Source organism: Rhinolophus ferrumequinum, chromosome 4 (genome assembly GCF_004115265.2).
Source record: "Rhinolophus ferrumequinum isolate MPI-CBG mRhiFer1 chromosome 4, mRhiFer1_v1.p, whole genome shotgun sequence".
Taxonomy (NCBI): Eukaryota; Metazoa; Chordata; class Mammalia; order Chiroptera; family Rhinolophidae; genus Rhinolophus; species Rhinolophus ferrumequinum.
The window spans coordinates 86,099,765-86,126,115 of NC_046287.1; the positions used below are offsets into that span (position 1 = coordinate 86,099,765).

General features: G+C 38.4%; 1 protein-coding gene across 1 annotated transcript in view; it reads right to left on the reverse strand.

Annotated features, from left to right (window-relative positions):
* WDFY2 (WD repeat and FYVE domain containing 2) overlaps window positions 1-26,351 on the reverse strand; it is a 164,751-nt gene that overhangs the window by 84,752 nt on the left and 53,648 nt on the right. Inside the window, exon 2 of the mRNA XM_033104237.1 lies at window positions 9,429-9,496. Coding sequence (XP_032960128.1) covers window positions 9,429-9,496 — 68 coding nt within the window. The remainder of the gene's footprint in view (window positions 1-9,428; window positions 9,497-26,351) is intronic.

Genomic DNA, 26,351 nt, shown 5'->3' on the forward strand with positions numbered 1-26,351 from the left:
GATTAATTTTCAAACCCCGTGGCCATCCTGTGGTCACCGACTGCCCTCCAATCCCCTCACCCTCCCCCCCACCCCCCCCCCCCCCCCCCGCCCATCTAGCAACCCTCAGTTTTTCCTCATTGTCTCCCAAACTGTTTCTGATTAGTTCATTCACTTATTCTTTTCTTTAGAATCCGCAAATAAGTGAGATCATATGGTACTTATCTTTCTCTAGAGAACATTATGTTAAGTGAAATAAGTCAGACAGAGAAAGATAAGTCCCCTCACTTTTAACTTCTCCTCACGAGAAAAGATAACTACCTGAGTAATCTTTGTGGGGTGACCCCCATTTCCCAAGACCTCTCACATTTACGATGTGTCAAAATTTACGAGACTGTAACCTGGACAGGAGTCCGGAGGGCCTGTGGGAGGAGCGTGCAGGAAGAAATCTTTGTTCACAACACAGCTCTAAAAAAGCCCCTCCTCTTTACTCCTTCTTCCCCTGTGAAAAGGGGGCTTCCTGCTTCTTCTTGCAGTGTGTGTATGTGGCTCACCATGGCTGCATGGATTGGATTGCAATCCTTTCTTTTTCCTGAATAAATCCTTTGTGGTGATGGAATATCAGGTTGACTTTTGTTTACGGTTGACACATGCAACATGTAGTTTGCGCGAGACTGCTCTTGTTAATGTTATATTCTATTTTTTCCCCAATGTTTTTACGGAAATCTAGGGGAAAAACTGACCACAATTTCTTGATAAAACAGTACTAGAACTCATTTTCCATGCTATTTGATTAAGATTTGCCATCTCCCTTCTCTGTCTCACAGTGATGACAGTTAAAAGAAGTGTATTTGGCAAAATTTTAGAAAAGGAGATAATGAAAGGTAAAAATAAGATAGAAAAGGAATTTGTGTAGATATATGGATAATTGGAAATAATAATCTCTTACTTTAGATCTTGATGGCCTGTCAAAATCTTATTTTTAAAATTAAACACTTTCATAATACTGAGTGTTTTTCTTAATGCAATCTGTGTAGTTTCAGGCAGGTATTCCGCTTTAAGGTTAGGAAAAACTAAAATAAGGAGACACTCTAGTCTGGATGATTATATTAATGACCATGTAATTTGAAGGAGGAAAAGCTCAAGAGATACGAGCCCTAGACAAAGGGAATTCAAGAGATCAACTTCAACAGAATCAATACTTAAGTGGTTTACAGAGAAATTGGTCATCTGTATTTCTAATACTTCTATCCCATAGGTCGTCTTACAAAAACATTGCGCTTGCTTTTTTAAAAAATGTAGTTGAGAGGAGGTATTCTCAAAATAAGTCTATTTGGGGAAAAGTTTCCTAATTACTGTTATTTATACCTGTATTTCTTACATTATATGACTACTTTCTTTTTTGTCTTTTGCTGAGTGGTTGAACTTTGATCAAATAAACACAAGTTTTCTGAAGGGTAAGCCGTGGATTTCGATCACACTGACTGCTTTACAATGCTGAAGGCATTATTTGGCAGGAGACACTAATCTTCATGGAGTGTTCTGGTGGGAACTTTAAAACTAAATAAACAACAGTACTTCCGTGAATAAATCACCACTTGTTAAAGGCATCCTGGTGTAGTTAAATGTCAGGATCCCACCGTAAGTGGCTTGAATACAGAGCCTTCCAGAAGCACCCCACCACCACAAAGCAAAGATTTAATTTACTAACATTATTTCACCCAGCCCTGCTTATCACAAGATTATATTTATTATGTTTACAGTATTCAACCCATGTTTTATTTTATTAAGAACACTTACATTTAGGTCTTCAACGGCCTAGCGTTAAAAAGCATTTTTCATGTAAATCAAATATTGTGTGTACTCAACTGAAATTAACCATTTGTTTTCTTTTAATTTAGTATAAGAGACATCAGCAAAATTACAGTGAATTAGCAGTGGTCACTTTTTCTCCCTGACAAGTTTTAAGTTACAGTAAAGTGATCTATACAGTGAATTTTAAATTACTCTGTGAGATGAAAATCAAACAAGCATATGTTAAATAAATGCTATATTACTCAGATTAATACCTGTTATTTTCAGTTTGAATAATCTATGTTTTCCTTCATTTCTGTTAAAAACCAAAACGTCCTTGGGCACCTTTTCTTCTTAGTCAACATAAAATGAAAAGGTCAGATTATTTTTGAAAATGTAAGTAGTTATAACCAATACCAAAAGAAATCAAAAGGAACAATATACTTTACAACTGGAAACCAAGAAGTTATTTGAAGTAAGATAATTGGGCCTTTCCCAATTATACACATACTCCCCCATCAGCCAAGAAACTCCCTTAATCGAATTAAACATATTGTTTAAAAATCACCTAAACAAACACTACCTTATAAAAACAGAACTGCCAATCCATTACTTTAAATACCTTTCGATCACTAACCTACCCACATGAATTTTCCCCCACGTCCCTTGAACCCAGCAGAAGAGGCTGGATGGCACATGAATCACCTTCACAGCCCTCAATCACTGCGAGTGCTCCTTTGACCTCACCAATGGGAAAATTAACATCGGCAATTTACATACAGAATAGCTCATTTCCATCCCAGATATAAAGCTTATAAAAATATTAACCATTTTAATATTCTAAATCCTCAATTTCAAGTTATCTGTTGCTCTAGGACTATAATCCCAACAAATGGGTAAAGGAAACCAATCCAGCCACAACCTAACGAATTAGTGAATCTTTCCTAGTCCCTCTGGGTTAAGATGAGCAATGACACTGCTAAACATCAAGAACCTGAAAGGACTTTACAAATATTTATTTGATATATCTCATAATAAAAATACTTCGGCAAAATTGAGAATAAAATGGACAGTTTATCTGTTAGGCTTCAGAACAGAAAAATCATAAAGGACTTGACCAAAGTTGACTCAACAGATTGGTAGCTAAAATGAACATCAAATACCAGTTTCCCACCCAGGCACATTCAATATATTACAAGGTATTTTGAATTCAGTAGTCTTTCCTTATTCACAGGGGGCTACCTCAGAGACCCCCAGTAAACACCAGAAACCATGTAATGTACTGAACCCTATAGGTCGTTTTTCCTACACATACATACATACATACACCTTTTCATTTACAGGAAGCACTTTACAGCTTCTCTTTGGCACATCCAAATTGCCAGCATCACTACTCTTGCACTTTGGGCTCATTATTAAGTAAAATAAGGGTGACCTGCACACAAGCACTGCGTATCATGATAGCTGATCTGATCGCCGAGACCGCCACCGTGAGACTAACGAGCATGTACAGTGTGGGCACGCTGGACAAGGGATGATTCATGATCCGGGCAGGACGGGGCAGGACAGCGAGAAATTTCATCACACTACTCAGGACGGTGCTCAATTTAAAACTTATGAGTTATTTCTGGAATTTTCCATTTGATATTTTCGGACAACGTTTGACCAAATTGACTGAAACTGCAGAAAGCAAAACCACAGGTAAAGGGGTACTGCTGTACTCCAACCTAAAACAAAGCATATTTTTGGGTGAACTTAATGTAAACAGCAAGACTATGTTCAAACTTCATCTCTCTTAACTAAGAAGTTTCAAACTTTATCTTAACTAAGATCACTTATTTAATACATTCCCTACTCTATTTCACAAAGAATATGAAATGGCTAAAAAGTAGATATAATATAGCCAAACAATAAAAAATAAAAGCAAAAAGTCATGACTAAGGAAATATATATAAAAGAACAGACAGAAAATTAGAATAAAGATCTGCTGGGAAACACAACACGTTCCATTTTGCACCTATCCGTAAGAACCATGTACCAGAGGTCCTTAGAGCTGTTCTCCAAACCTTTTTGCCTCTTGACACATACAGAAAATTAGATTTGTACAGCTCCTGGAGTAAATGGGAGACACTGCTAGGGCCCAGATGACTGGATCTCCCCAGCCCTGCCAAGGGGATCAGTTCTCGTGGCCAGTAAGCCATCTGGACCATCCCAAAGGCGGCAGCACACAGGCTGGTACGTTCCACCCTAGAGAAAGCAAAGTGATTCTGGCCCTCTTATCTGAAAAATATTACTGCTTAGTGCTTCTCATGAAAAGGGCACTAAGCATTAGGGTAGACGATTACTTCAAAAATAGCCGTAGTGTACACCTCGGTATGAGCTGAGGGCACAATGCATGAAGGCATTTCTGCAGAGGGCTCACACAAGTAGGAAAAGTCAGACTGCACAGGAGTGTTGGACTGCATATCCTTCCTGCTGCCATCATAAATAGCCTTTCTCTCAACCGGGCGTTTGATAAAAATTGGGAAGCACACAGTTCAGAATTATGTTTTTTCAGTGAGGACTAGAGTTCCTATACTTTAAAAGTTAGCTGAACAAATGGTAAAGTGGCCATACTTGTGTGAAAACTGAGGGGCTCAACCACTTCAGACTGGGCAGTGGCATCCCACCAGGCCACGGCACAGAGCCGGGAATGTGACAAAACAGGTCACTGTATGGCTCTGTTAGGTGTGCTTTTTATCTTAGACCTCTTTAAAAACCTGTCTTCTGTTTTGCTTTCAGGACAAATTTATAAACACTTCGGAGCCAAAGTAAATTCCACCCGCCTGCCCTGGCCACAACAGAACCCACAGTGGTTTATCCCAGACACCTTCACCCCCAAGGCTCCAGCTTTCTCAACCTCCTATTCACGACCATCGTTGGCAGCCAAGGTGTTTTACCTATTCTCCATGCCCAAGGGGAAAAGTTGGCAATAAAGGCCCAGACACGATACCCAATACTTTAACGGAGTAAGAAAATCTCTAACACCTGCCACCCTGGCTTCTGTGTGAGAACTCTCTCCTCCATTCCTTTGTCTGACCTAGTTGGTAAAGTAAATCTAAAATATCTCAGTCATGAAAACAGAAATGTCTGTGCTTTTCATGTGTGTCTTTTTCCTCCGTAGTGTGATACTAACGTGGTGGTTGAAATGGTATCTGTTTAGAAGCCTAAAACAAATAATCACACTTATGGATACAACTGAAACCTCAACTCTGTACAGTCAGGAAGGCCCTCTCTGGTTTCCAAGCCCAGGCAGGTCCCTGGTGGGTAGGTTGTAACTTGATCTTGTCATAGGCAATAAGCAGGTACTACCAGAGCTATGTCAAGAATATATTATTTTTTGAAAGAACACTGGATAAGGAAATGCTGTTATTTCTCACTCATCCATAAAAATGAGCTTATAGGAAACGCTAACACAAGTCATCAGTCACCCCAAATTCAGTACAGACAGCAGGGGTTTAAAATGGACATTCCTCAGGGAGGCTCTGTGACCTTACGTCCATTGTGCTGACTTCCTGTTACAACACTCATCACGCATCATGAGTGGTACTTATTCTCGGTCTGCCTTCCCCACCAGACCACACACCATGAAGACATGGGGATCATCTGCCATATTTAACCACATATCCTTAGCACACTGCCTAGTGCTTAGTAGAGAAGAAGCACTTAAAATCCGTTGAATGAACTGTCCAAAGAAACTAAGGAAAATAGGATAAATAGTTCTTTTTGCTCTTCACTTGCCCTCATTTTTCTCAGACCATTTCCGGCTTAACACCACAGTGACACCAGGAGAGACATGGCTTAGTCCTGGCTCTTTAAAGATCACACTGACCCACGAGAAACTGAACAGAGAGGAACTAGGAGGTATACAATCAGGGGTAGGCTGAGTCACATACTTGCAGTTACAAGAACAGTAATGAACTTAAACACAAATGGGCACATCCAGTAAGCGAGGGAGTATCTCTTCAACTCAAAGGCAGAAGCAAAGGCAGGCTTCTGGAGGTTAGGAGGGTAAGGAGGAAAACATTCAAGCATCGCTTGCTCAGGATGCTCTCCCTCTGGAGTGGTCCTTCCTCCCTCGTTCACACTTCCTTTTAAGCAGGTCAGCTTTCACTGTTTCTTTACGCACACAAGAGCTTCACAGCTCTATGGTTTACATGTTCCCAGCTCAAGGGACCAGCCTGAGAAGAGACTAGCGTCTCCTACTCCAAATTCTAAATTTCTGGGGAAATCAGATTGGCTCAGGGGCCAAGAGCCTTAAGGAGGCAAGTCTAGTTTCTCCATGCTCCTTCCTACAGCGATGCGGGAGTTTCTCAGAAAAGACAGGGGATAAGGACACTGCCAAAGCAGTGGTTTTGTTTTTGATCATGAAGTGTCTGCTCTTCTGTCTCTTGTCTCCCACTCCTGTAGGTTCACTCAGCCCTTATCACACTCTTACTTTCTGGCTCACTTCCTGCCATCAAACTTAGCCTTCACTATTCAGTCTTTCTCATCTAATGCCTTCTGTTTCCTTCCCTCCCTTAAACTTCAAATTCTCCTCAACGCTACATATCATTAGTATCCTACGCGGAACATGACAAGTACTATATTTAAAAGGTATTCTAATGGACAAAATAAATAAGTCATGTATCACATGTACAAGATATTTTATGTTTTCTTTGTAATTTGGAATACTACTTGCTGTATACCACTATAAACACACATGGTCATATCTGCTTTGTGGTGTTTCTATTATAGCCTCCAGGTATACTGTGCCATATCACTTATTTTGTAACTAATAACCACATAACTGGTAATTAAGGATAATACGAACCTCTTACCAAAACACCTTTCAAAAGAAAGGATTGCAAAACAAACGCTTGGAAATTCAAAACTATTTCAGGTTTTGTAACTGACCAAAAATGTAGCATCGGGTATTTCCTTATGCAATAAGATTCTGTGCTCTCTCAAGTTAAACAAAACTTAAATTCTTGCTCAGAGATCAATGACTATGTTATCTGAATGCATACGATTCCTAGGAAGATAAAAACCAACTTCTGACTAATTATGAAGAACATAGCCTTTTGATCTTTTACCTCTCCGTGGTAGTGGAACCACCTAACAATGAACGATGACAGAAGTCATCTTGACCATGTGAGCCTTGCTCATCAGCAAACACTGGCACCTAGCCTGATGGCCTATATACAGCAGGTGTGCAATAAATGTTTGATCGACTAGAATGTGTACTTCTATCTATGTGTTTACAAATCAACACTATATATGCATGAAGCTTTACATGCATTCATATAAACATGTATAAATTGCCACAAGACAATGCCCTCAAACTTTAAAGTGCATTCAAATGACCTAGGGATCTTATTAAAATGCAGATTCTGATTCAAAAATCAGGAGTGGAACCCAATATTTACATTTCTAGTAAGTTCTCAGGTGATCCTAATGTTGCTGGTCCACAGACCCCATTTTAACAGCAAACGAATCCATTTTTTGCTCCCTTTAGTAGAACACCATAGGTAAAATATGCAAATACTTAGAGGGTCCTCCTTCTCAAAGATCATGTTCAGTCATTAGGAAAATTACACCAATGTTCTCAGGGAAATTTATCTTTATTATCAGATTCAAGTCTTCAATAAGTATATATTTATTGAACACCTATGCTGGGTGCAGAAGCTATGGCAGCTTTTTAGTCATTCCTGCACACAGCTTAATACGTTATGAAAATGGAACTCGAAGCTTCTCTGCATTCTCAGTGACATTAAAATACACAGAACATTATAGAGAATGATACCAAAATGTGTACGGATGAGTGTATGGGGCAGGGGGTGGGTAAGAAATAGCTTAGGGTCCTGTGTCGTCACGAGGTTCCTATCAGTGTTCATCTCAAGAGGGTTCCTTGCTTGCTGTCCCCAAGCCCTCATCATTCTGCCCAGGCCCGCCTCTCCTTTGTTCACAATCATGAGAGTGACACGTCTCTGGGGTCAACTTCAACTTTTCGGATTACAGTCCTACCCCATTTCTTTCAGTGAGATACTGTGTCAACTTTGTACATTAAACAGCAAGAAACAGCAAGACCACAGATAAAACTGGTTCATACCACTTAAAAATCAGGGGGGAAAAATCAGAGAATTCGTTTCCCTTTCCATTTACCTAAGCCCCCATCACTACCATGGCTTAAAAACAAAGTTCACCTAGAGCCTTTGTCATATAATGTTGTCTGCTGGAGGCACAACAGGTAAGGGGCGAATATAAGTACTCAGAATTACAAGAAGTTTCTTCTTTAGTAAGGTAGGCTTGAGTACTTGGTTCAGCTTCACGTTTGTCATGCAAAATTCAAAAGACATACAAAATCTCAAAGATAATTTGAAAATCACAGAAAACCATTACATCCTTAATAATTCATTTGTTCATAAACAGGCAAAATTGTTGTTTATGTTATTACAATATTCCTTTGCTAGAGGCATAAACTTAATCACATCTACAATTTAGCATGATTCTAGTAGCACATTATGCCATGTACTTCTCAAACTAGATACCGGTAACAAGGGAAGAGGTGACACTGCAGCAAGCCAGAGGGGACATAAGCCCAAGTGACAAACCTGAGGGATTTTCCTAGGGCGTCAATTTTAATTAAGATTTAAAGGAAGGGAAATAAGGGAAATGTTTACTAATACAACTGATAATGAATTTAAATAATTATTTTACACTAAAATAAATATGGAATAGGATGCCCAAACTTCATTAATTTTAATGATAAAACACTAGATAAAAAAAAGTTTATTTATTTATTTATTTATTTATTTATTTATTTAAATTGGGGAACAATGTGTTTTTTCCAGAACCCATCAGCTCCAAGTCAAGTAGTTGTTTTCAATCTAGTTGCGGAGGGCGCAGCTCACTGGCCCATGTGGGGATAGAACCAGTGACATTGGTGTTAGGCGCACTGCTCTATAACCAACTGAGCCAACCAGCCACCCCAAGGAATTTCTTACTTTGGGGAGCCAGATCTTCTCTCCCTGCAGGGGAACTCTGCCTGTGTAAGAGCCTAAGAATCAGTCATATCTTTTTTTAAAAAAAGTATATTTGCAAGATTCACTACTTATCAGTGCAGACATATTTCTCACATAAGATCTTAGGTAAATGAGGTTGACTTCTAATTAGAATGTTTCAATCCTAAGCAAATCCTTTTGAGAACTGAATGTTCAATGTTGAATGTCTTGAATTTGGATAAATAATATAACAACAATGCATGAACAAATTTACTTCACAAATGTAATCACTGGACAAAATTTGGAATTGTCTAAGGAAGTACTTTACAAAAAAAGTTAAACAAAAAGAAAAGAGAGGGACACTGCTATAATCAGAAAGCCTATGTGCTGTAGTCCTTCCATTAATCTTATTCAGATCCTATGAATATATCGTCAATTTCAGAACAATGTTCTTATTTTACATATTGAGAGTTTTAGAAAATCTAAAACGATTTAATATGGTACTTTCCATTATAATGATAATCCTAACCCTCAGGTATCCCTACTCAAGAATAAAATAAAGAGAAGGCAACCTTGGAAGGAAGGGGAGCTGAGGTCAGTCTGGTTTTTAAAGACAGAAATCCAGATACTTACAAGGCATCACATGGTATATGCTTGGCCAATATTGTCCACTATCTCTCTTTAACCATATGCGAACTGTCCTGCAATAGAAGAAAATGTGTTTTAAATCAAGTATTTTTAGTCAAAGGAAAATTTTGATAGAAAGCAAACCTCTTACTTATACATACATATACATGTTTATATGCAACATATCTTAACTATATATGCTATATATATCTTAACGTGTATATGTAATATACATACATACATACATACATGCAAACCACATATGCCTCTCTAAAAATTCTAAATGTAAAGCTTGTATACATTAAGAATTACATATGAATCTTTAAATGTTATCTTCATATATGTCTATGTACACACATGTAATAGCAATAGTGGTTGAAAATTATTATTTTTCGTTGTTGTTTTGTTCTCTAAATATGACTTTTGCCCTAGTCTGCTGGAAGCATTCATCTGCCTGGGGAGCTATTAGGTTTTAGTATTGAAGGGAATGCAAAGAGATAAAATGAAGCAATACGCAGCATTTGACACACACAGAAGGATCACACAGTAAGTCCAGTGTTAGAGGCCAGGCCAGCCATTGTCTCGAGAGACGGTTTTTCCAGGCATGGTTAGGCAACAGCAAGCTCCAAGAATCACACTGCTGAGCTGAAGGGCTGGCCAAAGGGCCCGCCACGGGACAGAGCAACCCTGTAGCAAAGGCTGTGAGTGCTGCTCCAGGCCAGACAGAAAGCTGAGAGGAAGGGAGACAGGAAGCAGTCAGGGAGGGCCACTTAGGTTCTGACCAGCCACACAGCCATCACCACTGCCTTACACCAGCCATGCATCATCTGCACGTGCTGGCAGGGCAAACACAACTAGCAGGTAAGGGACACTGCTCCACAGACCAGAGGAAGCAGCGGACATCAAACCAAGGGAAACGAGCAGTGCCCCACTGCTGGGAGAGCATCTATGCCACACTCCTCTTCCCACACTCGTAAATCACCCCAGGATAAAAAGCAGACAGAGACAGAGTGTTTTTATCCCATGGAATTGGATACTACCTAAACAAACCACTTATGTGATCATCTTAGACTAAGTTTTAAATAGTATTGGATTTTTCTCCACCTAATCAGTGGGTCTCCTATAAGAAGTGGTCAGAAAAAGACTAAACTAACTACAGACACAATAAAGAAATGCCATTTTCTCTGCATAGCCACAAGATACAGTGTACTGATATACAGTGACACTATAAATACGTGCAAAACTCCATCTTTTTGGTCAACTATCCCAATTTGTGACATGGACAGGTATAATGGTAAATAATTTGTAAGAAGTAATTTGATACATACACTACTTGTACACATATCAGCCTTCACTGAAATTCTTTTTATAATATATGCCAGAGTATTTATATATGGAGATTATTACCTCAACAAAAATACAGGAGTGACATCATGGAAAATGGCAGAGGAGGACGCTCCAGGAATCAGTCCCTATACCACATCCACTATTGAGCCGGCAAGAAGTGTCAGAATCCCTATTGCAAAACTCTAAAGTCTAGTTAGATACTCACAGCATACAAGTGAATGCTTGTTGAAGATAAAGGCTTCTATATGTCAGTGAATTTCATGTTTTGCTAGCAGCTACCATTATGCATGCCCCATCCCTGTAGCAGACAGTTGTGGGGACAGTGCCCCATGTTCAATGAGTGCCTTGCTGGTACCAAGATGGGAACCCTGCCCTCCAAATTTTGGGGATGAGTGTTTTGATTTGCCTGGCAGTTCACTGAAAGACTAGAAAGGAGATTGGCTATTGTTTCAATCCCCTAGGACTGAAGGGTTTCCCAGACAATGTCTGCCAAAAGAATTTAAAGAAACAGAAGACCTTTTTTTCCTTTATTAAAACCAAACATTAAAAGAAATCACTGGTTGATCTCAGAGACAAGAGAACAAAGACGTCAATGATAGCACATAACAAGAAATACAAGAAATACAGTCATTGCAAATATAGTTTGGAAAAGTTGCTAAACAGCTGAAGCATTCTCTGGAAGAGAGAGAATATGATTTTCAGAGTTACTGCATTATATTTAAATTATCCAGTTCTCAACAAAACATTGCAAAGTGTACAGGAAATGGGTAAAGAAACAGGAAATGGCCCATTCATAGGGGAAAAAAAGTGACAAAATCATGGATACAGAAGTCCAAAACTGATTGGCCTTACTAGACAAAGATTTTAAATTAACTGTCTAAATACGTTAAAAAAGCTGAAGGGAACCACAAACAACTAAAGGAAATCGGGGCTGCCGGATGGCTCAGCTGGTTACAGCACGAGCTCTAATCCACCGGGTTGCAGGTTTGATTCCCACATGGGCCAGTGAGCTGTGCCCTCCACAACTAGATTGAAGGACAACGACTTGGAGCTGATGGGCCCTGGAGAAACACACTGTCCCCCAATATTCCCCAATAAAATTTATTTTAAAAAAAGAACTAAAGAAAATCATGACAAGGATATATGAACAAGTAGGGAATATGAATAAAGAGATAAAAATTATAGAACAACATCAATTAGAAACTCTGGAACTGAAAAGTACAATAGCTGAAATGAAAAATTCACTAGAGTTCAACAGCAGGATTGAGAAGACAGAAGAATCAGCAAACTTCAAGTTAGGACAACTGAAATTACCTAGTCTTAGGAGAAAAAAATGAAAATGAATAAAGAAAAATGAACAGAACCCAAGTAACCTATAGGACACCATTAAGCATACCAACATATATGAGAAGGAGAAGAAAGAGAGTAAGGGACAGAAAACTATTTGAAGAAAAATGGTTGAAAACTTCCCAAATTTGATGAAAAATAAGAATCTACATGGCCAAGAAACTCAACCAACTCCAAGAAGGATGAACTCAAAGAGATCTACAAGAGACGCATAATAATCAAACTGTTGAAAAGCCAAAGAGAAAAATCTTGAAAGCAGAAAGATTTTTTTCATCAGAATCCTTGGAAGCCAGGAGGTTGTGAGATGATAAAGGGCTTTAAAAGAAAAAAAAAAAAAGTCAAGTAAGAATTCTGTATCTTGCAGAACTACTCTTTAAAAGTGAAGAAGAAATTAAGACATTTCCAGATAAACAAAAGCTAATGAAGTTCATTGCTAGTAGACCTTCCCTAAAAGAAATGTTAAAAAGCCTTCTTCAGGCTGAAACAAGGACAATAGATCGTACCTGAAGCCATACAAAGAAAGTAAGATCATTGGTAAAGGCAACTACATAGGTAAGTATAAAAGCTAATATTGTGTATTTTGTTTGTAACTTTTTTTGTTTCCTACGTGAATTAAAAGACATACGCATAAATCAAGAATGTTAAGTCTATGTTACTGGGACTACAATGTGTAATTTACAATAACAACAAAAGGGAGGGGGAATGAGCTGAATAGCAGCAGAGTGTATGCTATTGAAGTACAGTTGGGAGCAATTCAAACTAGATTGCTATAAATTTAAGATGTTAAAAATCCCCTTGGTAACCACCAAGAAAGCAACTAAAAAATATACAGCAGAGAAAAAGAAGAAATCAAAATGGTACTCAAGAAAAAATTCAATAAAAGATAAAGAAAGAGATAGTTGGGAAACCGGTGAATAAAAAAGATGACATAAAAACAAAAAAGAAGAAGCAAAATGGCAGAAGTCCTTCCTTATCAATAACTACTTTAAATGTGAATGGATTAAACTCATGAATTAAAACATTAGTGGCAGAATTTAAAAAAAAAAATCCGACTTTATGCTCCTTAAAAGAGCCTCACTTTGGACTCCCAAACACAAATAGGTTCCAAGTGAAAGGATGGAAAAAAGATATTCCATAAAAATAATAAACAAAATAAATCTGGAGTAGCTATACTAATAACAAACAAAATATGTTTTTAAGTCAAAAATTGTTACAAGAGATAAAGGACACTGCATATTGACAAAAGGCCAATTCAGCAAGAAGATACATTGTAAATATATATGCACCTAAAACAGAGCCACAAAAAATACCAACTAAACACTGACAGAATTAAAAGGGAAAATTCAGTTTTTCAATAATAATTGGAGACTTCATTATATCATTTTCAATAATGATAGAACATCTAGACAGAAGATCAAAAAGGAGGTAGGACTTGAACAACACTATAAACCACCTACACCTAATAGACACAGAGAACCCTCCACCCAGTAGGAGCAGAACATGCTTTTTTCTGAAGTGCACATGGAACATTCTCCAGAATAGACCATATGTTAGGCCATAAAACATAAGTATTTTAATAGACTGAAATCATACAAGGTATCTTCTCCAACCACAAAGGAATGAAACACCAAAAATTAATAATAAGGAAAACTGGAAAAATCACAAAAATATAGAAATTAAACAACATAACCTTAAATAACTAATGGGCCAAAGAAGAATTCACTAGGAAAATTAGGAAATACTTTGAGATGAAAGAAAATACAAACACAACATACCAAAATTTATGAAGGGCAGCAAAAGCAGTAGTGGGAAATTTATAGCTATAAATGCCTACATTAAAATAGAAGAAAAATCTCAAATTGACAACCTAATTTTACACTTTATGCAACTAGGGGAAAAAAAGAGCAAACCAAACCAAAGCGAGCAAAAGAAAGGAAATAATAAAGATCACATCAGAGAAAAACAAAACTGAGATTAGAAAACCAAGAGAGAATCAGGAAAACCAAAAGTTGGTTCTTTGAAAAGATCACCACAATTAACAAACCTTTATCTAAACTGATTACAAAAATCAAAGAGAGGATATAGCTAATTAAAATCAGAAATTAAAGTGGGACCATTACAACCTACCTTAAGGAAATTAAAGGGATTGTAAGAGAATACTATGAACAGTTGTATACCAGCAAATTTGATAATGTAGATTAAATGGAAAAAATTCCTAGGAATCTACCAAAATTAACTCACAAAAGAAATAATCTCAATACACCTATAACAAGTAGAAAGAGTAAATCAGTAATCGAAAACCTCCTCAAAAATAAAAGTGCAGGACCAGATGGCTTCACTGAACTCAACCAAACATTTAAAGATGAATAAATAAAAATACTATTCAACCTTCCAAACAATAGAAGAGGAGGAACTACTTCCTAACGTATTGTATGAGGCCAGCATTATCTGATACCAAAGTCAAAGATACCAAAAGAAAATTACAGACCCATACCTCTTATTAATATAAATGAAAAGAAAAAAAAAATCCTCAACAAAATTCTAGTAAACTAAATCCAACAGCACATTAAAAGGATTACACACCATGACCAAGTGGAATTTGTCACAGGAATGCAAGGGTGGTTCAATATAAAAAGTCAATCATGTAATACAGCACATTAATACAATGAAGGGGAAAAAACACACAAGATTATCTCAATAAACACAGAAAAGCATTTGACAAAATTCAACAACTCCTCATGATAAATAACAGCATATCAGGAATAGAAAAAAAAATCTTTTCTTAACCTGATAAAAGGTATTCTTTAAAAAGCTGATGGTTAACATCATACTCAATGTTTAAAGTTGGAAAGGTTTCCCCCTAAAATCAAGTACAAGACGTGGATGCCCACTTTCACCACTGTTACTTAACACTACTGGAAGTCTTAGCCAGAATAATTAGGCAATAGAAAGAATAAAAGGTATCTAAATTGAAAAGGAAGAAGTAAAACTATTTGTATTTGCAGATGACATGATTCTACATATAAAAATCCCAAAGAATCCAAACAAAAAAACCAATAAGGTTAATAAACAAATGAAGAAAAATTGCAAGGTACAAGATCAACACTCAAAAGTCAAATGTGTTTCTATACACAAGTGATGCACAACATGAAAAGAAAATTAAGAAAACAATTCAATTTATAATAGCAAACAAAAGAATAAAACACCTAGGAATAAATTTAACCAAGGAAGTGGAGGACTTGTACACTGACCAACTACAAAACATTGCTGAAAGCGATGAAAGAACACAAATAAATGAAAAGACATTCCCTGTTTATCGATTAGAAGACTTAATATTAATATAACAATAATCACCAAAGCAATCCTACAGATCCAACATTATCGCTATCAAAATTCTAATGGCCTTTGTGGCAGAAATAGAAACATCATTCTTCAGATTCATACGGAATTGCAAAGAGCCTCAAATAGCCACAATATTGGAAAAGAAAACGCTGAAGGACTCCCACTTACTTATTTCAAAACTTACCAGAAAGTTTCCGTATTAACAGCAGTTTAATACTAGCATAAGAAAAGACATGTCGATCAGCAGAGTACAGTTGAGAGTCCAGAGATAGGCCCAAGCATCTATGGCCAATAAAGTTTTGACAAAGGTACCAGGATACTTCAATAGGAAAAGAATAGTCTCTTCAAGCAAATGGTGCTGGGATAACTGGATAACCCTGTACAAAGGAATGAAGTTGGACTCCAACCTCCATATACAAAAATTAACTCAAGATTGATCAATGACCTAAATATTACAGCTAAAATTATAAACTATTAGGAAAGAACACAGGAGTAAATCTTCAAGACCTCAGATTCAGCAATGGATTCTTGGATTTGACACAGAAACCTAAGAACAAAAGAAAAAACTGAACTTCATCAAATTAAAGACTTTTGTGCAACAAGGGACACCAGCAAGAGAATGAAAGAAAATCTGCAGAATAGGAGAAAATACTTGCAAATCATATATCTGATGGCGGTTTAGTGCCAACACTACGAACTGGTGCAACTCAACAACAATAAAAGGACAAACAACCCAATTTAAGGGTGGGCAAAGGACCTGAGTGGACATTTCTCCAAATAGGATAAACAAATGGCCAACAGCACATGAAAAGATGTTCTACATCATTGGTCAGCAAGGAAATACAAATCAAAAGCACAGTAATATACTCTTTCCCGCTCACTAGGAAGAAATCAGTAACTTTTAAAAACAGAAAATAACAAGTGTTGTAGAGGCGGTAGAGAAATAGGAACCCTTGTGCATTGCTGGTAGGAATGCAAAATGGTTTGTCAGTTCCTCAAAAAGTTAAACAGAATACCATATAACCCACCAACTCCACTCCTAGGTATACACCCAAAAGAACTGAAAACTTGGCTCATGTATGTTCACAGCAGCATAATTCACAACAGCCAAATGGTGGAAACAACCAAACGCCCATTAGCAGATGAATGAGTAAACAAACTTTACCATGGTACATACTGGGGGTGCCAAAAATATGTATATAAGTGGACACTTTGGTCGACGTTGCTCAAGTAGTAGCTCTCCATAATCATAAGTGTCTGGACGCTGATTATAAGCACCTCTTGTAATTGCAGAAGTCAAATGTGACTTGTATTCATCTTTTGTTATCGGTATATACTAAGTATTACAATTTTAATAGTTTTTTTCCTTACTTAAAATGTGTACATATTTTTTTGGCATCCTCTGTATATGCAATGGAATGTTACTTGGCCATCAAAGGAATGAAGTACTGATACTTGCTAAACTTGGATGAACCTCAGAAACATTATGCTAAATAAAAGAAGCCAGACAAAAAAAGGTCACATACTGTATGATTCCTTTTACACAAAGTGCCCTAAATAGACAAATCCATAGGGACAGACAGCACATGGCAAATACATGAAAAATATCTGTTGTGTAAATGGAAGTATGTGTTAGTTCAAGGTAGCAGAAATTGCTGGGTGCCTACACTAAATTCATTCCCTCTTCCTCCCTCGCAGCAGTTACAGTCACCTGACGGGGTTGGGCAGAGCACAAAGCCCAATAAATAAAAGACAACAGACCTCAAAGCTAGACAAAATGCTTGGCGGGGTTGATTCGCTATGGATACTACTCTAAGTGAAGAAAAAGAAGTCTACGGGGCTTTCCAAAGGACTGTTTTGCCAACAAAATCCCAAACATGGCCTTCCAACAATCTCACAAAATAAGCTTGATTATTAACCTCATGCTACAGTTGAGGTTCTGAAGCTCAGAGGTTCTGAACTGAGAGACCCCAGGTTATACAGAGCCACAATGTGAACCCAGGCAGTCGAACCTCAGAGGTTGCTCTCTCAATCGCTATACTATGCAGAACCGTTCCCTAATATGGCAATTACATGTGGAGCTGTGTGCACATAGGTTGTTACACTACTGGAATGTTAGCTGAATCAATGCACAAACTCTCAGGTGCCTAAACTACAACATGATTGTATGTATATATGAAAAGACATACATGTTTCATATATAAATATATGAAATATATGATATACATGATATACACAACGTACCTGACATACAAGTATGACATACATGACACACATGATGTGATATACATGTCATACATGATATAGGTGATACACGATATATGGTATATATCACCTTATAATTTATGCATCTGAAAGACCACAAGCATTGATTCAGCTAACATTCCAGTAGTGTAACAACCTACATGCACCAGCTCCACATGTACTGCCACTCAAATGATCTATAGTTATAAATTTATGATATATATACATAATCTTATATATATTAGTTTCTAATATGTACATATTAGTAACTGTTTCTAAAAATCCCAGTAAAAAAGGTACACCTCAATACAGCTAGTACAGGTTTGTTCTAAGATTTTTAAAATAGCTAGCTATACAGGTCAAAAGGGTGGCAGGATAATATTAGTTTAATTTTAATAATATTAACAAACATTTCTACAGAAATAATAGCCCCCAAACACTTTGCATGTACATCTCATCCTTACACTTACCCCTAGGAACAGAAATCATCCTTTGGAGATGAAGATCCGAGTATAAGGCTTAAGCAACTTGCCCTAACCAGTGAGCGGATGCAGTTATTTTAAATTCTGTGCTCTCTTCATTAAATACACTACCTTCCTCACAACAACATGTATTAAGGGCAATCGATAAATTTTACAATCTAAAAATAAAATTATATAAAAATATCTGTTCCCTTATCTTCAGAGGTATAAGTGCAGTTTTAAAAAGAAAACAGGTACTGCATCCTAGAGGTCAAGTGTACAATTGGGATAGCTAGGAATTTCCTAGATAAATGTAAATTCCACTATACAAAGCCTGTAAGTATTAATGTCTATGAAAATTATATTTAAAAAGCAATGCAAAAAGCTTTTACTAGTAAGTGAAAACCTTCTTCTTTGAAAAAAAAATTGCTAAAACAGCTGTGATTAAGAGTCATAGTTAAGCCAGTAGAGGTCAGTGTACTGGAAAGAAAAATGCATGACCATGCTGCAAGGCAGGGCAACTGCACCCCCCACCCTCACCCCCCAACCCACCCCCACCCCCACATGCACACAAAGCCCTGGGTTCTCAGGAACCAGATAGTGCCACATACATTGCTCCATCCACCTTGCTGGGTCCTGTTTTCTTTTCCCCTGCCTCTTCCTCTCCCTCAACTTCTCAGTACTAGGCAGAAACAGATACTGGAAGAACTGAGAGAGAGACGCAATGCTCACCTAAAAAACAGGAAGACAAGCCATCCCCAATGGGCCTCAAACAGCTCATCAGCTGGGCTATTTTGAAAACAGCACAATCTTATTCTGTGTTGGACACAGCTGACCACATTTCAACAGGTAAAAATTACTTTAAAATATTGTCCTTAAATATTATGCCTTACACCTAAAAAAGTTTTCCTATTTTTAAAGTTAAAACAGATGTTAGACAAATTGTAGCATTTAGCAAATCTCCACTATGATCAGTGCTGATTTGCTCCTTGCCTGAGATCTAAACAAAGTCAGAAAAGGAACCACATTTTATCATACTTGGCATCTATCCCCAGGACCAAGCCCCACACCATGTACAAAACTGGTGCTCATCATTTGTGACGGGGCGAAAGGATCAGTCAAAAAGCCCTCCCTATAGTCACTTGCCTCTCCCCTGTCCAGCGGGGAAGTTCTCTGATTACATCTGCACAGCGGCCGTGTGCAGAACTGCAGCAAAGAAGCTGGGCTGACACCAAGTTATCTGGACACTGTGCTGGTGAGACGAGGGGAAGGAACCATAAATAAACTCTTTATTTTAATTTCACAGCTGCAGCATCTACTAGTACTCTAAAGAAATAAGGGAATGATATTCCCATGCTACCTCATTCCACCACAACTCCCTCCAAAGAACCGAATCCAGTGCCTGCCTGAGCACAATCTAGTGAACATTGTAGGATGGGTGTCCTCCTCACCCATCCCTGAGGCAGCCCTCAGCCCCGTAGCCAATAGGATCACACAGAGCGGTCTGGACTCAAACATTCAATCAAACAAAGGAGTCACATGTTCCCTTTATGAGATCCTCTGAATTTTAGTTGGTCTGACTTCCTTGTTTTGAACTGTGTTGATACACATTAGATGGCAGTAGAGTCTAGTTAGACCCAGTTGCTGAACTGTGTGCATGCATGCACGCGTGTGTGTGACTGTGTGTATGCACACACACATACATGTGTGTAGATATATAGACAAGCACCACACCAGGTCCACCGCCCCCCACATCCTACCCAGGAAAAATATACCATTTGTTCTACATTCTATCAATTTTCAAGTCCAATTATACCGATGGGGACAATACACTACAGGGACTGGGACAACTTGAATTTCCCAAGACCACTAAAATCTAAAAGTTAGGAATTCTGCCCCACAATGTGCTTATATACATTCAATCATTGACTTGTTGATCATTAATTAATTCAACACTTATTAAACACCTACTAGGTACTACTGTGTTTCCCCAAAAATAAGACCTAGCCAGACCATCAGCTCTAATGGGGCTTTTAGAGCAAAAATGAATATAAGACCCAGTCTTATAGTAAAATAAGACTGGGTCTAATATAGGAATATAAGACCGGGTATAATATAAGACCGGGTCTTATGTTTTATAAGTCTTATATTAATTAACCCGGTCTTATATTAATTTTTGCTCCAAAAGATGCATCAGAGCTGACTGTCCGGCTAGGTCTTATTTTCGGGGAAACACAGTAGTATGTGAAATGCACACACACACACACACAAAAAAAAAAAAAAACAAGCGTCACCTCTGCTCTCAGAAGCTCACTGCCGCCCGCGGGGGGAGACAGGTGCAGAGCATGACACACGGCCAGGTAAGAGCTAAGGTAGGGAGATGCCCGTGCTGTTACAGGAGCACATGGTTATGCAGCCCGGGCTAGGTGACAGAGCAAGCTTCCCAGAGACGCCAGTACCCGAAATGCAAGATGAGTAGGCGTTTACCAGAGGAAAGGGGGAGAGGGAGAGGGAGCATGTTCCTGGCAGGGAAAGCATTATCTGAGCACAGAGTGGGAAGAGCAAGCAAGGAAGAAGGCAGGAGGCCACTGAGGGCTTTCTACGCCATGTAGAAGAGTCTGGATTTTACTTTGACGATAACGAGGAGCCACTGGAAGATAAGCAGCCAGTCACAAACCATCACTTTTTTGTTCGTTTGGAGGAAGCCTGTGAGGGTTACTGGAGTTTGCCGCACAAAAAAAATATGCCTTTAAGCTGGTTAAAGAAACAAAAAACTCAGAAAGAAACTTGGACCCTCCCCCTTTAGCTGCCTCAAGAAATTCAGATAGAAAAATCTGCTTTAGGAAGGGAACCTTAGCATAGTCACCTTAATCTATGAATTAAGTGTCGCAGACAAGGCGGATCCAAGCAAATCAGTTTAAGATTCCCCTCTGTCTCATTGTTTCTGGGTGGCCTGGGCACGTATTTGATTACTACATGTTTGCTCTTTCTCATCTACCTGTGAATTGCCTACTTTCCCGCTGAAGTTCCAACCCCTTGCCTGCCTCTACTTAGCCCAGAATGGCATATACGCCTCAACAGCCCAACGCGCTGCCTTAGGATCTCATATTCTTATGGAACCCCTGTATGTCTGCAGGTAATAAATTTGGTCATTTTCTATTAATGTCTCATTAATTTGACTATTAGTCCAGCCAGAAGAACTTACAAAGGTGGGAGAAAAACAATTTTTCTCCCCCAGTACCTGGAAGAGGCCTCGTTACACTGAAGGAACCAGTTTGGAGGATATGGGCAATAAACCAGACAAAAAAGAATGAAGCCCTGAAAGAGGACAGATTTTAGAGCCTTTAGAAGTAGAAGCATCTAGACTTGGGGAATGACTGGCGGTGGGTGCTGTGTGAACGGTGGTGCCATTCATCAATCAGTGATGTTTTTTTGTGGAAGGCAATGCTGACTTCATCTTCTACTTGCAGAGTTTGGGAATGATCTAGTTAGGGCTGTTGAGTGAACCGCCTACTTGGAGTCCAGGGGTGAGGCCTGAGATGAAAATTAAGATTTGAGAGTCAACAGCACATAAGCAGTAGCTAAGTCATTGGTAAATAAGAAGAAAGAGGAGCCAAAGACAAACCCTTGAATAACACCAACAGTTAAGGGGTACAGAACGAAAAAGATCTGTGAAGACCTTAGTGTGGACAGCCAAGGAAGAAGAAAACTCCTTCACTTCTCAGGCATAGCATGTGTCCTAATTTTGGGGTAAGAAAATAAGGTCATTATAAACATACCTAAGAACTGAACCAAATTTACAGTGAAAACATGCCCACAATAAAAAAAAAAAAAGGAAAAGAAAGAAAAAAAGAAGAAAAACTAGCTATATAGGTCACTTTTCTGAAAGAAAAGATTGGGGGTGGTGATAAACAGTATACCACAGGTTGCTAAGCTACTGAATAAAATAAGACGGGCGTCTAACCATGATGAAATCAGGCTTTTAAAAATGTGCTCTAGAATGATGCAACCTTCATTAGTTTCCATAGCAATGAGCTTCATTTGCCAGGGGACAATTGTTATTTTTGCCACCACTTGAGTAAGGGGGGAGGAAAGGATAGTAAATCCTACTGTTTTGAAGACCCTGAATTTTCAGGTAATACTTTTTTAATAGATCACACACTTTAACCCCAATACAAACAGAAGGTAGTCTCTAGTAATCTGCAAACTAATATGAAAACTTTGAGCAATGGGATGTCAGTCAGTGTCTTTTTGTAGTTTTTAGTGACTTGTTTAAAGGGAGGAAAAAACTCTCTAAATACAGAGAATGTTGCAGAAATTCTTGGAAAACATACCTGAAAGATTAAAGATTTTTTTTAACAGGCCTATTTCTCTATGATTATTTGGAATAAGAACAAACTGCCAGATTCTCATTATATGCATTCACATCACATGCAGTAAATAAACTAAACCCAATCTTCTACAAAACACTGTGCATCTCTGTACTGAGGGTTTCTCCACGGATAGACAGAGGTTGCTGTGTGGAGTGAATTAAGGCAGCCAAGATTTAAGATCCAGGGGCTCAAGCTGGGTGCTGTCCAGTTTCTAGACCACTCTGCCAAGCCGTCAGTTCCAAGCATTAATCACCCCACTATGTCAGACCTAAGCAACTTTGCTGAATCACAGACACCTGGATTTTTTTTCTCATAACTGTAGCAACCCAGCAATCAGGCTGGAGAAGAGTTGGCTGTTTTGTATTTCAACACCTTGAGTTTTTCATGGCATTCCTGCTTTAAAAATAATAACCATTCTGGTCACTTGCAGCCCTGTGCTTCAGGCGGCTGTGCTTATTACAGTGATCTCCCCGCATTTTAACCAGCAGGGGCATATCTGTCAAATCGAGGGTTGTGAAAGCCTTCGCCATTTACAATTTTTAAAATCACAACCAAGAGGCAATATCATCATTGTTTTTTAAATGTATAAAATGAAGTCTCAAAATGAAATTAAAACACACCCATATGCCAGGTGAAAAAGTACAAACACACACAAAATACAGGGAACTGTTGTCTTTATCAGTCAGTAGTAGTAAGAGTCTTGAGAAAAAGAAGTCCCCACAAGGCCTTAATTCTGAGAAGTTTTATTACTAATAAGCACTATTCTGTATCTGCGAATAGTTTCCTTGCACTCGAGACAAGTTTTCGTATATTTTATTTTTTGTGATTTAACTCTTAGTGACTCCTTAAGCCCAGCTTTCTGTCCTTGCATAGTGGTGGGTTTTAGAGTTCCCGAGACTCCCCGCCTCTCACCAGTGTTGCCTTCACATCTTCTCTCCCATATTAGCATAATTCCCCTCCAAGCCTCGGGACTCCCCAGGCAAAATTAAGCTCCAGCATCACACTGTATCTTGCATATGTTACGACAGCCACATTAGCTGTCAGTGCTGGTTAGCAAGTCCATCTCCCCATTAGATGATGAATTCCTTCAGGACTTTAAAAATTTTTATCTTGAATATTTGTATCTTTGATTTAATACCTATATTTTTATTTTGAATACACCAGGTACTTAAGTATAGAGGAGGTGCTTGAAAAGTGTCACCCTAAATACATACATAAATACATAAAAGAAACAAAATAGAACCAGAAATAAAAGAGAAGAGAAAAAGAACACATTTCTGTTGCAATAGGAGAGAATGACCCGTAGGGAAGCACTAGGAACGCACCAGAAGAGCAGAGGCTGGACCGGTTCCTGGTTACTACCATCAGCGATGCCATCTGCTCCTCAGCCAGAGTCTCTCAGAGGCCAGAGAAACTGGGTACAAGGCTTGAACTGTCAGTCTGAGCAATTCAGCAATGTGAGAGCGTTCACCAATATCACCGATTAGGAAGAATATGGATGGAATCATTAGAGAAACAATATTGATTTAAATATAGTTCTTGGCTCTGTACACGGTGGAAAGGCTTGGTCTGTGTCATCCTACTCACCATTCTAGTCCTACAGCCTGCTGCAGTGACAGGCACGTGAAAAATGCTCAACAGGAACTTAATGAAATAGTAAACTGAAAGAGCAGTGACTCAGAGAATGCCCCTGGCTGCCAGCGTTCTGAATCTGTAGATGGATGAACTGCTCCCTTCCAGGGTAGTCACATGTAACAAAATGGTCAAGAATTTCACAAGCTTAAAAACACAGCAGAGCTGCGGGGAGGGCAACCGGGGAGTTACTGTTTAATGGGTGTGGAGCTTACATTAGGGAAATGGACAGTGGTGGTGTGGCTGCACGACACTGTGAAGATACTTAATGCCACTGAATTGTACACTTAAAAACTGTGAAAATGGTCAATTTTATGTTATGTCTAGTTTATCACAATAAAAAAAATTAAAAATTTTCTTAAAAAAGGAAAGAAATAGCAGAACGACTATCTCTCTAAAACTGTAATCTTCATAGAGTTGCCAAAGCCGCCGCAATGAGAAGACAGCTGAGGACAGACTGGGCCTGAAGCAGGAAGGTCCAGGGCATCCTTTCCTGGCTGAGAATGGGAAAAAGGAATTCACGTGTCCACTCCAGCAGGGTACCCATCCCGCATTCAAATCCAACTTAAACTTGGAGGAATTAGACTTGATATCCTATGAAAAACGGAGATTTCTGAACCATGTGTATGTGGGTAAGGTTACATAATGAAAGGATGTTTTCAAAAGACTACTTTGCGGTAGTGAGCAACTTGGATTAGACGGGAGAAAAATGAAAGTCTGCAAGAACCGTTGACAGCCTACTGTAGTGACCAACATGTTAGAATACAGTAGTGGCAGGGAAATGAGGAGGAAGAACCAAATCCTAGATATGTTTCTAAGAAGGAATCAAGGCAAGGAGAAAAAGTCTAAGGTGGCTTCACCAGTTCCAGTCTGGAGCGCCATGCTGATGATGGAGGCAGACGGCGACAGATGCTAGCCTGTATTTTACAAACAAGGAGAGGCCTCACAGTAAAACCATTTTTCAAGACAAAGAAATGAGAAAATCTCATTGATTTCCAGCAGTATGACAGGCTAGACAGTGAAAGATCTTCTGGATTAAAACAATCAAAATGTTAGGTAAAATTTAGTAGAATTTGGCTTTCTTTTTATTGTCATTTTAAAACGTTGCCAACTATTTTGAATGTGAGGGACCTGCAGATCCCCAAAACTCTAATAATAAAGAAGCTTTCAACAATTTTTAACTCACGTTTTTAATCTTAAGAGTTTCTGTTGGATCCTGGAGATCTTGAAATATCCATTTTAATGCCACATTGGGCATGGGATCCCAAAGACTACACACTCACTTAGTGTAAGAGTTTATAAGAAGGAAAACCCCCCATGCAGAAATGGGACAGCAAGGAAAATTATACAGATAAAACAGGGGGAGGGGAGATCAAGCCGTTCTCCACAAGCTGACCCTAATGAAAAATTAAGTACAAATGTAACCTACTTGTGTCATCTGGAAAGCCTCAAGTGGAGAATTTAACTTTAAGTGGTCCTAGATTTATAATGTCCTCAAGGCAACCAGGAGAAGCAAAGCAAACCAAGTCTTCAAGGAGATCTTAAAGATGAAGGCAACCAATAACAAGGAACTTTGCTCAGATCAGGTCAAAAGTTATCATTTTCTCTCCTAGATGAATTGATCAGACTATGATGATGACAACATTAAGAAAATCATTGTTATTTTAGTTCTATGTGATAATGGCATTGTGGAATAAAGAACAAGTTATCATTTATAGATATTCACTGGAGTATTAACAGGTGAAATGATACAGTAACCTAAAATTAATTAAAGTAAATCCCAGCACCCCTATCCAACAAAAGACTGGGTGGGGAGATGTATGAAACAAGATTGGCAAAAGGTTGATCACTGAAGTTGGGTGATGCGTACATCGTTATTTTCGCGTGTTGTGTATGTTTGAAATTTTTCACTATAAATTGTTTTTAAAAATCTTGAGGTCTTGACTCATACCAACAACGGTATATAACTATATGTTACAGAAAGGCACAGCCTCCTTTGGAGTACGGAGTTTATGAATAGAGAAGCAGTAGTAGATGTTAATTCACAAAAGTACTAAAACTTTGCCATCCACTTGGCAATCTGAATTGGTTTAATATCCTCTGTTGGTATTAATAAATAATAGTTCATAGATGAAACACTATTTCTAGAGAACAGATAACTTCTGGGTCTCTAAAATGAATGA